General features: G+C 41.3%; 1 protein-coding gene across 6 annotated transcripts in view; it reads left to right on the forward strand.

Annotated features, from left to right (window-relative positions):
* The window catches only part of pard3bb (par-3 family cell polarity regulator beta b), a 119,087-nt gene that overhangs the window by 35,271 nt on the left and 70,105 nt on the right, over positions 1 to 13,711 (forward strand). For all 6 annotated transcript variants that reach the window (XM_008329106.3, XM_025063568.1, XM_025063570.1 and 3 more), the window contains exons 6-12: positions 1,130 to 1,200; positions 6,348 to 6,431; positions 7,669 to 7,794; positions 9,658 to 9,913; positions 10,737 to 10,845; positions 12,174 to 12,313; positions 12,407 to 12,535. In XM_008329106.3, the coding sequence (XP_008327328.1) occupies positions 1,130 to 1,200; positions 6,348 to 6,431; positions 7,669 to 7,794; positions 9,658 to 9,913; positions 10,737 to 10,845; positions 12,174 to 12,313; positions 12,407 to 12,535 (915 nt within the window). The remainder of the gene's footprint in view (positions 1 to 1,129; positions 1,201 to 6,347; positions 6,432 to 7,668; positions 7,795 to 9,657; positions 9,914 to 10,736; positions 10,846 to 12,173; positions 12,314 to 12,406; positions 12,536 to 13,711) is intronic.

The following is a 13,711-nucleotide window of genomic DNA, read 5'->3' on the forward strand; positions in this document are numbered from 1 at the left end:
CCCCAATAATCTCCACATGAAACCTCCCCACCCCCCAATATTCTACAAAATGTTTTTCCTATAGAACACCCTTTGGCTTGTGCTCTGTGAACTTTGGTATGTTTTGGGACTTCTTATGGATGTAGTACCACTAGATTTGGTGGGGGGGCAGTGTTGCACAGTATATTTCACTTGCGCCAATAAAAGGAACATCGATAAGAAGATAACGACAGAACAACAACAAAAAAATGGAAAATTTCGACCTGTATTTAATGTCAACACAGACCTGCAGATGTGGATGCCAAACATAAGGCACGCCCTGAAGAACATGTACAGTTAGTTGAACTTTTTTGACCTATTATATCACTGTTGTCTGTTATTTTGCATCCTTAAATTTCCATGCTCGTCATAGATATCCCTGACATGACTAGTGCCTTTGAAGTGACACCAGGGCTTCCTGTTCATCGTCAAGAGAATAAATCAATGCTAATTATTTTCAAATATTTTTACAAATTATTAGTTTGTACTACATTTTATAATTTCCCTAACTGTTTCAATCAGACGTTATAAATGTAGATAAAATAATCTATAGCCCATATTCTGACCTCACAGACTCTGACACATGTTGAATATTTTATGATTCTTCCCTCTGTCACTTGAAAGGAGACATGGCATCAAACCCCGTCCCCGTGGATCTGACCCTTCAGTCTCAAACCCCATGTAGTGAATAAAGTAATAATTACGGCTCCCTGGACTCACATTTACTGCCCCCTTTATTTTTCTCAACCACCGTACACACCGACGACGTTATTGATCACTGCCTTCAAGTATTAATTACTCCTTGCACGTTGTCCATCCATCAAATTATTTTTCCCATCACTTCACTCATTCATCCCATCGCTCTTTTCACGTGTTAGCGTGTCTCCTAAATATCAGACTAATTTGTAGATCCCTCCGAGCTCTTGCGTTGTGCGGTATATTAAATGTCACATACATAAATTCAACCACTTAGTCAATTGCTCCAGAGCCTTTGGTCCCTTTTAGTTAATGATCAGTGAGTGTCGTGCTCTCGACATCAAGGATGTCACATTCTCTCCCACAGACGCAGAACTGACGAGGCTTGTTTGTGTGTTGTTTGTGTTTTCTACAGGGAGCCGTCCCTGCTGGAGAACGGCCTGCAGGGATTGACCGAGCACCAGGAAAACACAGCTTCAGTAGCAGGTCAGATTGTCTGTGTGTGTGTGTGTGTGTGAAAGTTTCTCTCAAACACACACTTTGATGTGGATCTGTTTTGTTGTGTTTTTTTCTCCTCGTGCTGCTGAATCACTGTTTTTACTAACAGTCTGATTTCAACTCTGAAAGCGACACACTCTCTCTCTGTGGTCGGTGACTACGGATGAGAATTTCTGTTTTTTTTTCAAGCTCACATTTGTCTATGTTCATGATTATTTATGTTTATTTGTGTGTGTTTGTGTCCTACTTTCTCCTCATTAAAACTGCATCCCATTGCCGATCAAGGCCCCTACAGATACTGTTAGCAAAAAGAAGCTCCATCATTAGCCCCGCTACGAAACACTTCCAAAACAAGGTCAGGGTCACTCTATCACACACACACACACACAGAGATATGGACATGTGTAAACTGGAGTGGATGCACACGCTCAGTCTCAAAAATAAACTACTAACACACTTTCATCTGCTTCACTTGAGAAAAACACACTTAGTAACAACCATACATAAATTAGCAGCTGATGCTTAATTAACTATTTGAGATGAAGAATGCCTCACGTCTCTGGTGAGCTTTTTAATCCGTGTGTGTGTGTGTGTGTGTGTGTGTTAGGAGCGTGCTGCTGCCTCCTCACGTCTCAATAGAGGGTGAGGAAGAAAGTTGCCACACACCTGACAAACATGTCACACAGTATATAACCCCCCCCCCCACGTCTCGTACAAGCAGCGTTAATGACAAATACTTATACCATATACTCACTGTTTTAAAAAATATATGACTATTTTTTAGTATTTTACAAACATTAATTTGTCGCCTTCTTGCATTTGTCATTGATGTAAAACTGAAAAAGTTGAAGAAGTACTGTAGTAAACACCTGTCTTTATTTTTATCTCGCTATAATCACAGAAACCATAGAAGAAAAAATCTGTTGAAAATGGTACGAGGTTTAGCACTACATTAGAAGTGATTCACTTAATAACCCCTGAAAGCCTATTGAATATTTCATCATTATTGCAAATTAGATCAAGTCGATTTAAAAAAAAAAAAGCAGAACGTTGCAGTCCTGTGGGTGTTGGTTCACAAAGAGACAGAATTTCAGAGACTTCCATTTTCTCGTTCTGTCGTCTAATTCTGCCTAATCATTTTTACTTGAAGTTAAGACGGAAACACGCATGTCGTTTTTTTTTTTTTTTTGCTCTCCTATGTGCGTGTTTGATGAGCTGTGAATTAATTATAAGAACAGCCGCACAATGAACTACATCTGTGCTTCTTACAGGATCATTGGGTTTTTTTCCCCCCAAATTTATGATTTCAGATTTGGCAGCTCATCGTGAAGTTGGTCAGTCAGTTGAAAACGTGACTCATGTTAAAGAATTTCAAATGGGGCCACACTGTGGTAGAGTGGTGAGATCTTTTGCCTTACATCAAGAAGATCTGTAGTTTCCTCCCTGCTGTGATGATGGTTAAAAAAAGAAACGGAAAATAATTCATGCAGTTTATGAGAACATACTCTTTGACACTTTAATGTTTCTTTATGATTTTTTTTCTTTTTGGTTTTATTACCCTTAATGTTGGGGGCATTTATTCAGACGTTCACACCCTTTCACTCATTTAACATGATCATTTGTTTTAGGCGTGTGTGCTCATAATTTTCTGGATGTCCTCTCATGTACACACACGGTCCAAGACCTTCTCAGCTGTGAGTGATGTCATGTAATGGTTTCTGTGGGCGCCGAAGAAACCATCCTTGAAATTGCAAAGAAGTCTAAACTGAACGAAGGGACGCAGCCGTAAATACAGGAACGACGGAGACTAGGTTGAATAAAAGTGTGTTCTTACACCGCTGTTTGTACACGTAAAGTGTTTCCCCGTGCACCGCGCTGCATGTGATTCCTTAGCGCCTCAGAGTGAGCGCGAGGCTACGCCCATAAATACAACAACGACTGGTCGTAAGTTTGAGCACGCTCACAGCCAAAGTCATTACCTTTGAATCAAAATGTCCTTTTCATACAAAGAAAACGATTTACTGCAGATTGGTTTAATGAAACAGTGTTGCCAGTGTATTATATTTCCTTGTGAAATGAGGCACTGCGTTGGCAGTGTGTTAGAATCCAGGAGGTGAAAAGGTAAATGGGTTTTACTGGATGCACCAGAGAATCTGGATCAGGGAGGGAGGGCTGTGTTTTTATGGTTCACGCAATTTATTCATTTATCACCCTGGAAGTTAACTGTGGTTCATCCAGGGAGAAGATCTGTGTTGTAGTTCTGTTGTAATATGGTTTGTAAATCAGACAGGCCTGTCCCTGTCCATCTGTCCTTCCTTTGTCTCCACCATCTGTCCTCACTTCCCTTTTCGCTGCTCGTCTTCTCAGCGCTCGCTCTCTGTCTTCATTCGTCTTTGTTTGCTGTCTTTTTTTATAATGGTTAAAATACTGCTAATTATTTCTTAGAAAATAAATGATTATTGTGAATGATTATTTCTGGTAAAATTTAAAAATTTTTTTATCTAGTCATTATCTATTAGGGGTGTGTGTTGGCTTCAACGTAAATGTCAGATCTTCTTCTTTTTTTTTATCAGTCAGTTGTATCTATTAGGGGTGTGTGTTGGCTTCACAGTTTTTCCCAGTATTTTCACCTATTAGTGAATTAATCAAACCACAGATTTCACAGAGTTTTTCCCGTGTTATTTTTAAAGTTCCAGCTCCTCCGTAAACACTGTCACGGTGGTAGAAAATGTGGAGACTGTGTAATCGTTGACTCAGTTTTGGATGAGGACCTGCATGAACAATCGCTCTGTTAGCACCAGTTGGCCTTTCAGATGAAGCCCCATCTGTGTCTCGGCTCCATCATAATAACGTAGACTTGGTGATAACAGTGAATTCAGCTCATTTATCGGCTCAGAATAATTATTTCATTATAGTCACACGCTTCAGTCAGTTTGTACGTCTGGTTTTCAGTTTCTAACAAAAAAAAAAGGTAATTGAGTTTAGCACCAAACATTATCAGGTGTTAAACTCTGAGGTCGCCCCCAGGTGGCCCCCAGGTGGCCCACGGGCCACTGTTTGTCCTGGTCTGCTTTAGAAAGATTATTATTAATAATTGCAGGTGGCCCCCAGGTGGCCCCCAGGTGGACCACAGGTGGCCCGCGGGCCACTATTTGTCCTGGCCTGCTTTAGAAAGATTATTATTAATAATTATTTACAGAACAGTAATGCTAACAGTTGGACTGTGATGGTGTGTCTGTCTCGTTCCTGAGGCGATGGTGGCAGTAATTCAGTAACAAACACAGGTTTATTAACTGCTGTTGTGTTGAGTATTTTCTGAGGAAAAAAAAAAAAAAATCATATCGTTGCTTCAGCTGTTTTTAAAAACTTTCCAGATTGTCTGCACTGACAGATTTACTGCACACATACACTCGACTGTTGAGTGTCAGGTTTGCGCTCGTTCATTCATCTAAGTATATTGTTATAAATAATAATATGTTTTTTTTTTCTTCTGTATTTGCATATATTCATCTCCAGCGACATTGTGCATTTCTGCGGATTTTCCTTCCATTTACTCCCTAAACTGTTGGTTCTCTCCTCTTTGAAGATGAGCCTTGTGAAAAATGAAAAAAAAAAGAGAGAGAGAGAGCTGATAAATAAAGAGCAGTGAGAGGGTGAGACGCTCTGAGGGGAAGGTAATGCATATCCTGCTCTTTTGTTATTTCTCTGCCGTGTTTCTGTCCTTCACACTGAGGATCAGTGAAGTGGCAGCTGGATAAAGGAAACACCTGCTCTCTTCATCTCTCTGTGTTCGGCCCTTTTTTTTTTTTCTCTCAGCCTTTTTTTTTCTCCCCCCTCCACTCACACCTCTCTGCCTCACTCCTTACTTAACTCTCACCTGTTTTGTCTCTCTGTCCACTTTAGTTTTTTTTATTTTTATTGATGGAGCCTGTCAAACATGTCCCAAAAACATCAAAGAAAAGGATGCAAATGGACTGTGTGTGTGTGTGATTCTGGTTTATCTACACTTGTGGGACTAAGTACTATTTCTCAGTGGGGGACATTTTGCACGTCCCCCGCTGAGTGAGAAGACGTTATATGGGTTTAGCGTTAGAGTCAGATTAGTAAGTATTGGGTTTAATTATATATTTTTTTTTTAATTCATAATCCAATGGGTCATAATTAAAGAAAATAATGACATTGAAATGAATTTGCCCCGTGCCCCCAGGGGCGACCAGTGTCCACTTTGGGAACCACTGGGTTTGGACAAGTGGCAAAAGAATGCTTTGACCATGTGAAGTGTGGACAAAAGACAAAAAAACGTTGTGTGATCTGTTGGTTTTTTAGAACAGTCTGGGAGACCAGGCTGAAACTGGGGGAGTTTTTTATTTTCTAGTGTCTGTTGTTAGTCTGTTTCCACACACAGTCGTCGTCTTCTCTGAACTTTATCAGCTTCAGCATCGCTGTGGCTTCATGGACGTTTGAGGGACAGTCGGTCGGCGGTGAAGGAGGGAAACGAAATGAGCAGAGTTACAGAGAGAGAGAGAGAGAATGAAACCTGAGTTAGTTTCAGCTCTCTTAGAAAACACAGAGAGCGGGAGCAGAGAGAAGGTCGAGGGAGGATTAATGGCTGTGGTCTGAGAGATAAACTAATCAAACAAACAAAGACTCACATTTAAACACAGAGAGAATCCCAAACACGCTCAGTCGGAGAGAGAGAGAGGAAGCAGCTCAGTCGGATGAATGACAAACTTTTCATTCACACTCAGCTCTGTCTGTGTGTGTGTGGTCTGTTATTATAGACCTCCTTCATGAAGAATGAATTTAGTCTTTCACTATAAATGAACTGAGACAGTTGACCTTCAACTTCACCCTAATTTTCAATTTTCAATTTCTTTTCCATCTTCGCCATTCGTCTCATCGTAAAAACGTCTTTACTTGATTACCTGCTCCCTCATTGGCTTATTTGTATAAACTTTGAGACCCTTCCTGATTGTCCTTGTACTTGAGAAGTGCTCAGAACTCAATTTGTCTTCACAAGTTTGTCTCGTACGGTTTGGTTCCAGGTTGAAACGTTTTGGGTTTTTTCTCAGATCCTAGTGAAACCTTTGATGAAGAATACTCACCAACTCTCATCTCTGTGTTTGTACTCGTAGCCTGATCAGAACGTTGGAGATCCTGGGAGAAGATAGTCCACTTGGGATCCACGTGGTGCCCTACTGCTCCTCGCTCAGTGGTCGGTAAGTGGAAAATAACGAAAACCTTCAGAGTTGAGTTCACATTAGGGTTTCACCACGGTGACTGTGGCATGTCTTTGTTCTTCATGTCTCTGCAGATTAGATCATTCAGAATATTTATGAATAAATCTGACTTATAGACCAGTAAGATTTTTGAATGTTTTCATAGTAAAATATGATTTTCTGGACCAGAGCTGTGATGTCCGTGTTCCTGCAGCCACAGGTCAGACCTCAGTCCAGTCCCAGACAAAAACAACATCGTCTGTTGGACACGATCTCCAACTGAACTTGACCATTTTCCTTCTCATAATCTATTTTCCTCCTCTGGACGGAGCTCTGCAGTGCTTTTGTTTGGGCGTGTTACCGTCAGACAGCAGATGGAGATTTCCAAAAAGGAAGCAGGATAAATTTCTCTGTCTGTTCTCATGACTCACCTGACCTTGTCAATTTCCTCCTTAAACTCACCTCTCTCTCCCTCCCTCTCTAACTCCCTCTGTCATTTTTCTCCGTATCTTCTCCTCCCTGTTTTCCTAAACCTCTCCACTATCCCATAATCCCTTTCAACTTCTGACCTACATTCATACGTTTGGAGATGCCTTTGATGCGTCCCTGTCATCACTGCTCTTGTTCAGCACTGCATCTGTGGGAAAAGTGATGAACTGAGGAAAGTGGAATTTTTTTTTCTTATTGTCTGATGTTCAGGGTTTGTCTTTACACCTGTCTGTTCTTCCTCGACCTGGAAAGGTTTTTCCCTCTTATTGTCTGCTGCTGTTCCTGTCGTTCATCACTAACCTGTGAATGAGATGAGCTGAGGAAAAAAAGGTGACATCAATTTGTCATCAGGGGGCGCCGCAGCGGTACACTGCATGGTGACATCGCAGAATTTTTACACTTAATGCCCTTCCTGACAGGACTAGGTGGTATCAGACGTGGAACCCCCTAGTGGCTGGTGTGAGTCCTACCATTGCACCAGTCTGTCTGCTGATGTCCAGTGGTTTCAGTTTCAGTCAGATTCAAATGGACACGAGGACAAACACAGTTTAAAGTCATGGACCTGACCTCATACCTCACCACCAGAGCTGAAGAATGTTCTTGGCAGAGACGTGAACCGTCCTTAACTGAACTTAGTGACTCACATGGTGTGAAGACCGTTGATACCAGTCACTTACGTCTGTTTTATTAAACAAAGTGTAACAAGAGGCCGAGGCCGAGACTCATCGTCCCCTCATTTCTGTTCCAGGCCTCTGGGTCTGTACGTCCGTGGCGTGGAGGAGGAGAGTCGCTCCAGGAGGGAGGGCTTGTTCCAGGAGGACGAGTGCATCGTCAGGATCAACAACACTGACCTCATGGACAAGACGTTCAGCCAGTGAGTGCACGAGTGCTGGTCGGAGCTAGAACCATGGGTATTAAATAATGTGTGGGGGGGTAAAGGTACTAGAGTATTAGTTTATACAGTAGTGATTAATGTTCCTCTGCACCTGTGACTGTCTGTCTCTGTGTGTATTTAGAGCTTTAATTATATTATAATAACAACAATAATAATAATAATTGTGATTCTTGACCTTTGACCTTCAGAGCCAGTGAACACATTCATGTCCATGTATGTAACATGTTGGAGAGACTTTGTTTTTTTTTCACTCTCGTCTCTGTCCTGCAACAACAACCACCGTCAGTGTCTGACGTTACAGAGAATTAGGGAGAAAAAACAAAACATTTGTCAGATGTTTGTAGAGTTCTCCGTGTGTTTGTAAGAGATTCCTGGCCTCTGTGCGTCTCTGTGTTCCGTCACATTCCTCAGAGAACGTTGTTGTTTTAGAACCAGGTGAGAGCAGATGTTGCTCTGCAGACTTGACGTAGAGAAGAATCGAAGCACCTGAAACAAAGTATAATTAGATAAAAACATCTGAGGATGTGGAACATGATTATAGAGCAATAAAACAACAGAAGACGTGGTGGTAAAAAACAACAACAACGACGACAACAACAACGACACCGACATGACTGTGATGATGTTCTCTGTTCTCACATCTGGGTCTGAGAGAAAGACTGAGGGGAAACAGTCAGGGAGTCACATATGTACTTATTAGTACTTTATACTACTATATTAAAGAGTCAGGGAGTATGTATTTATTCAAAGTTTCTGTCAAGTGTCAGTTTGGTTTAGTTTGAACTTTAGACATGGAAAAATCTGAGGTAGACAGACAGATATCCAGATGTAGAACTTTTTCAACATCTTCATTTTCTCAGTAGAACACATTTATTTGTTCAATCAAAGGACTTTGTGTCAAGTGTCAGTTTGGTTTAGTTTGAGGAATTTATACTAGTTCTAAGATTATTCTTTCTAGTTGTTTAGTTGTCTAGTTTCTAGTTCTTGTTTCTAGAAGGGCAGCTTTCATTTAAGATTATTCTTTCTAATTCAAAGGTTTCTACACATTGGCAGACTGATTAGATGTAGGAAGAATCTTTCTTGTTTCTAGAAGGGCAGCTTTCATTCTTTGATAATTTCTTTTCTAAATATAAATTAGTATTCTAAGTATCCTGGTCTGTTGTGTAGTTGGTCCTTGAAACTAAAGTTAAAATCCCCTGCAGTTCCACTTTACTGCATTATATCCAAAGTTTTCTTATATGTAACTTTGACTGTTAGTGTTGCAAACCTAATCTATAAAAGTTCGTTTAGTTTTATTATACTTTTAATAGATGTCTTTTGAACACAGTCCTCGGTCTCTGGACCGTCGAGATCATTATAAGTAACAGTAATCTAGGCGGGAAACAATAGGGCCGTAATCCAATCAAATTGAAACAAAGTGGATTTTCTCTGTCAGTTATCTGAGGAGAATGATGGTGACTTCCATCGCTCCTGACACAATAGTCTCAATAACTTACTTAGCATAATCTCATACAGACTAATTGTCGGCCAAATCAGCTTTTTATGGATCATGTGACTCTAATGGACTGGTGAACAGGTGGCTCATTTCTGTGTTTTTGACTGATGAAAACTTTATAGCTTACACTTCAGCAAATGTTTTAGAAAATACAGTACATTACACGTTTTAGTATTTTTTTATGTTGGACTGAGGTTGGTTGAAGTACATTGTATATCGGTGTATACACACACAGTACTTCAGGGGTCAAGTATATTTGTCCAAAGAGCCTCCAAGAAAAACATAATCAAATAACAGTTTTATTTAATTAATTTTAAACGTACGTATTCTCTCATTTTGTCTCCCAGAGCGCAGGAAGTCTTTCGCCAGGCGATGCACTCCCCGGTGGTCCGATTGGACGTGGTTCCCTCCTCCAACAGAGAACGCTATGAAAAGAGTCTGATTGGTCAGCTGTTTGGCAACGGCACCGTTGTGGACAACGGCCCCAGCATCCCCAGGAGTAAAGAGCCCCCGCCTGTCAAAGCCAAACCTGTGTTTAAGCCTCACGAGAATCCAGGCGCACGGTCAGCAGAGGATGCGGCCGCTCTGGAACCTTCTCTCAGTGTATGTTGCTCTGCTGTTACATGGATGTGAAACACACAAACAAAGTCCATCGCACCTTCCTCATCCTCACAACCTCAGAGATCAGAGGACGAGGATGAGGAGTTCCATTGTCTATGAAGAGCTCAGATATCCTCATTTAAAACAGATGAACATAATCATTTTCAAATCAAAATAATTTTTTTACAACATCCCATAATTTCTACTATTGACACATTCTTTAATTTAAAGTTAATGTTTTCCATGTATTGCCCCCCCCCACCCCCCCACCTCCCCTGTGATTCTTGATGAACTGTGAAATCTGATTCATCCACATGTAATTTTAGCGTCAGCATCACCATGGTGACAGGGCTGACATTTCAAATAACAGCTGGCTTAGTGGAAGCGGTTACTAAGCAACCGTTACTTACCATCTTGTTACAGTAAAAAAGTGTTTTTTTTTTAATGTAGATGTCGGAGCGCCGTGTCCTGAAGAAAAGCTTTTTTTAAATGAGTCTCCTGCTTTGATTCGTGGAAAATGGTCTACATTAACCCAGTGTGGTCTTCATGTTACTTTCTTTGGACATGAACAAAAAAATATTAAACCATTCCCACGACACTGTTAGTCCAAGAACAGCTGTTTCTGGTTGGTTTTCTACCACAGCTCAGCTCTTCTACCGATAAACCGAATGATAAAACTACAGACCAGGAGAGAGTGTGTCGAAAAATGTCTGTTTAAATGTACATTTTCCTCTTTATTTAAATAAATGACTTGAATTTTTCCCTCTCGCCCCCCCCCCCCCCCCCCCCAAAAAGGGGGGTTCTCCCTCCCCCCCCCCCCCCCCAGATTTCTAAAGGCAGGAGTGAGAGTCCTCTCTATAAGAAAAATCCACCTCTCACCAGCCTCGTGGCCAATAAGAGAAATGGCCGAAGACTGAGGATTGACTTGTCCAAAGGTGAGAAAACCCACAGGTGTGTGATCTGACGGAGTCACACCAGCAGGCTTCACTTCACTGCAGTGCGTTATTCTGCTCCGTCCTCAGTCTGAGGGGTGAACTTAAAACTTAAAAACTATTATACTTGACCATGGACAAGTCAGTCAGTGAGTGGAGCCCGCTGCGTTAGACACACTGTAATATCTATAGAAAAATAAGGACAAAATAAAGCGAAATAATTTTTTTTAAAAAAGTCAATTTTTTGGAAGCTGACAGCAAACAGAAATTGAGCAGAGCTTCTCCATTATTCAATTGAAAAAACTCTTTTTGAACAAAGGTTCATTTTAACCGTGAGAAATTATTTCAGTGTTTCATTAAACAAATGAACAATCTGATACAAATTCAGCATCAGATACCATTAAAATAATAAATTAAACTTCACATTTAAATGTACAAAATAGGGAGTTGATTAATAGAAACACCAGGTCAACATGTGTTTGAGTCTTGAAGGAAGCATCAGTCCTGGTGTCTGTATCCAGACCCTGGTTCCCTGATCAATACTGTTCTCTCTTTTTCTGCACTGAATTAATTCTTTTTTTCCAGAAACTTCTTGTCCGACAGCCTCTATTCCGTTGTATGTCGTGAGCTGTTGTGTTTATATAAATGGTTCTGTCCTCCTTCCTGCGGCCGAGTCTCCTTCCTGCCGTCCTCTCTCACTCTCTCCATCTTCCTGATTCTCCGTCTTCAGGGTCTATTAAGTCTTTATTGATCTGTTCATTTCTGCTGATATGAATTCATACGGGGCCAAACTGCTGACTCGGCTCTGCTAAAGAGACCAGATTAAATGAGGTCCATAAAACACACCAGCAGTCCTTGGCTGTCTGCGTGTGGCCTTTCCGTCCGGGCGTGCGCGTCTACCGATGCTTTCATACACATTATGCGGCGCTCTTTTTCACTGATTACTATTTTAATCTTCATCGTCGCTCTCTTTCCAGAACATTCACTCCTCATTTTCACACTGTGTTGCTCTCGTTTCCCTTTTACCCTTCTCCTCGTTGCCTCCTCATCTTCTTCCTCCGTGCCCCGCTCTTGAACCCGTTTTTTAAATCCTCCACATCTGCAGGTGCTGCAGCAGCAGGTGCTGCTAAACACACACCACCTGGGACACACATACTGGTTTTTGTGTTTTGTGAGCACCACACGTTCACACTAATCATTCACTCCACCAATAAGAAGCCTGATCCTCTGACCACCAGGGGGTTTCCCGGGGAGTTGTTGTGTGTTTGTCCATGTCAGTGTGTACCATCACCACATAGTACCTCTCATTGATACCATGTGTGTTCATCTAGGCTCAGAAGGTCTTGGTTTCACTGTAGTGACCAGAGACTCCTCAGTCCACGCTCCTGGACCCATTCTAGTCAAAAACATTCTGCCGCGCGGAGCTGCTGTCAAAGACGGACGCCTGCAGCCTGGGGATCGCATCCTGGAGGTACGGAGCGTGTACTGCACTCTGAGTCCACCAGGTGAACTGTATGCAGCCATTATTGCAGCCATTATTGCAGCCATTGTCTTCTTTGTGTAGGTCAATGGCGTGGATATCACAGGTGTCAACCAAGAGGAGTTGGTGTCCATGCTGCGCAGCACTCGTCCAGGAGAGAGCGTCTCCCTGGTGGTCCTCAGGCTGGAGGACTTGTTCCTGCCCAGAGAAATGGTAGGAACCAGTGAAGAGTGATGAAAAATAACACTGTAGGAACAGGTGGTTAAATGGATGGGGCGCACCTCCATATATGGCCCAGCCCCTTTTTTTTTTTCTATTTCTCTGAGCTCAGAGTTTCTGAGAGATGTCACAGATGATGAACTTCTCTAACATTCAGTAGTTAAGGAGAACCAGAGTTGATTTGGTTTTTAAAACCCCAGTTTCTGCCCCGGCTCCTTCTCTGTTCCTTTTCACTCTGTTTTGATTTCAATAAACTCCTGTTTTAACAACTCTTCTTCTCTTGTTCTCTTGCGTTTCCTTGTTTCCTGTTGCATGACCTACAACTGTGACTGATTTTATTTTACTTATAACTCCTCACTTTATGAGGCTGTAGATGTCTGATACAGTAGATCAGCCTCACGACTTTCTCTTCTGTACAGTAGTTGGTTTTCTTTTTTTTTCCTTTTTTCCTATTGGCTCTCACTTGTCTAAACTCTGCAGCTCTGACTTTTTTCCTCTTTGTGGATCCTGTGAATGTTTTTATGTTATCATCTCTTTTGGTGCTGACTTTCATTTATCTGTACCAATTTAACCTGTCATTTCTGCACGCCTCCACTGTAGCATGAAGCAAAAATAACAAGATGTTTGACTTTTTTTTTTACATAAGAGAACCATCATTTTCCATTTGGTTCTTTTCGACTCTCGTCTCCTCTAATCTCTGGTGTCTTTCTCTATTTTTCTTTTCCATTTTAAGCAGTGTCTGTTCCTTTTTTATTGCTGCTTTTTCTTTTTTCTTTTTTTTCCTGTCTCTGTCCTGTTATCCACTGATGTTTCCTCAGCAGCTGCCAGGAAGTTCTCCACACACACACACACACACACACACACACACAGCCCTATTGAAAATTCAGGCAGGAAATGAAGCAGAAGAATATACATGTTCCAGGGTTTTTTTAATTTGTCATTGTGTTTGCATACAATGGCATTTTTTAAGCACAGGCGAAAGTACATTTATTATTGTTTTTTTTATAATTTATTAATCATGATTAATCGTGATTAAACCAAAGCTCCCAGATTGTGGATTTAATATAATGTACTTTTTTATATCCAATAAAAGTCCCTTTAACTGTCATATTGAAAACCCCCCGATACCTCATAAAGGTCAAAGGTCATTCCCTGTTAGTAAACACTGGC

The sequence above is a fragment of the Cynoglossus semilaevis genome, chromosome 16 (assembly GCF_000523025.1).
Source record: "Cynoglossus semilaevis isolate Cse_v1.0 chromosome 16, Cse_v1.0, whole genome shotgun sequence".
In the NCBI taxonomy this organism is placed as follows: Eukaryota; Metazoa; Chordata; class Actinopteri; order Pleuronectiformes; family Cynoglossidae; genus Cynoglossus; species Cynoglossus semilaevis.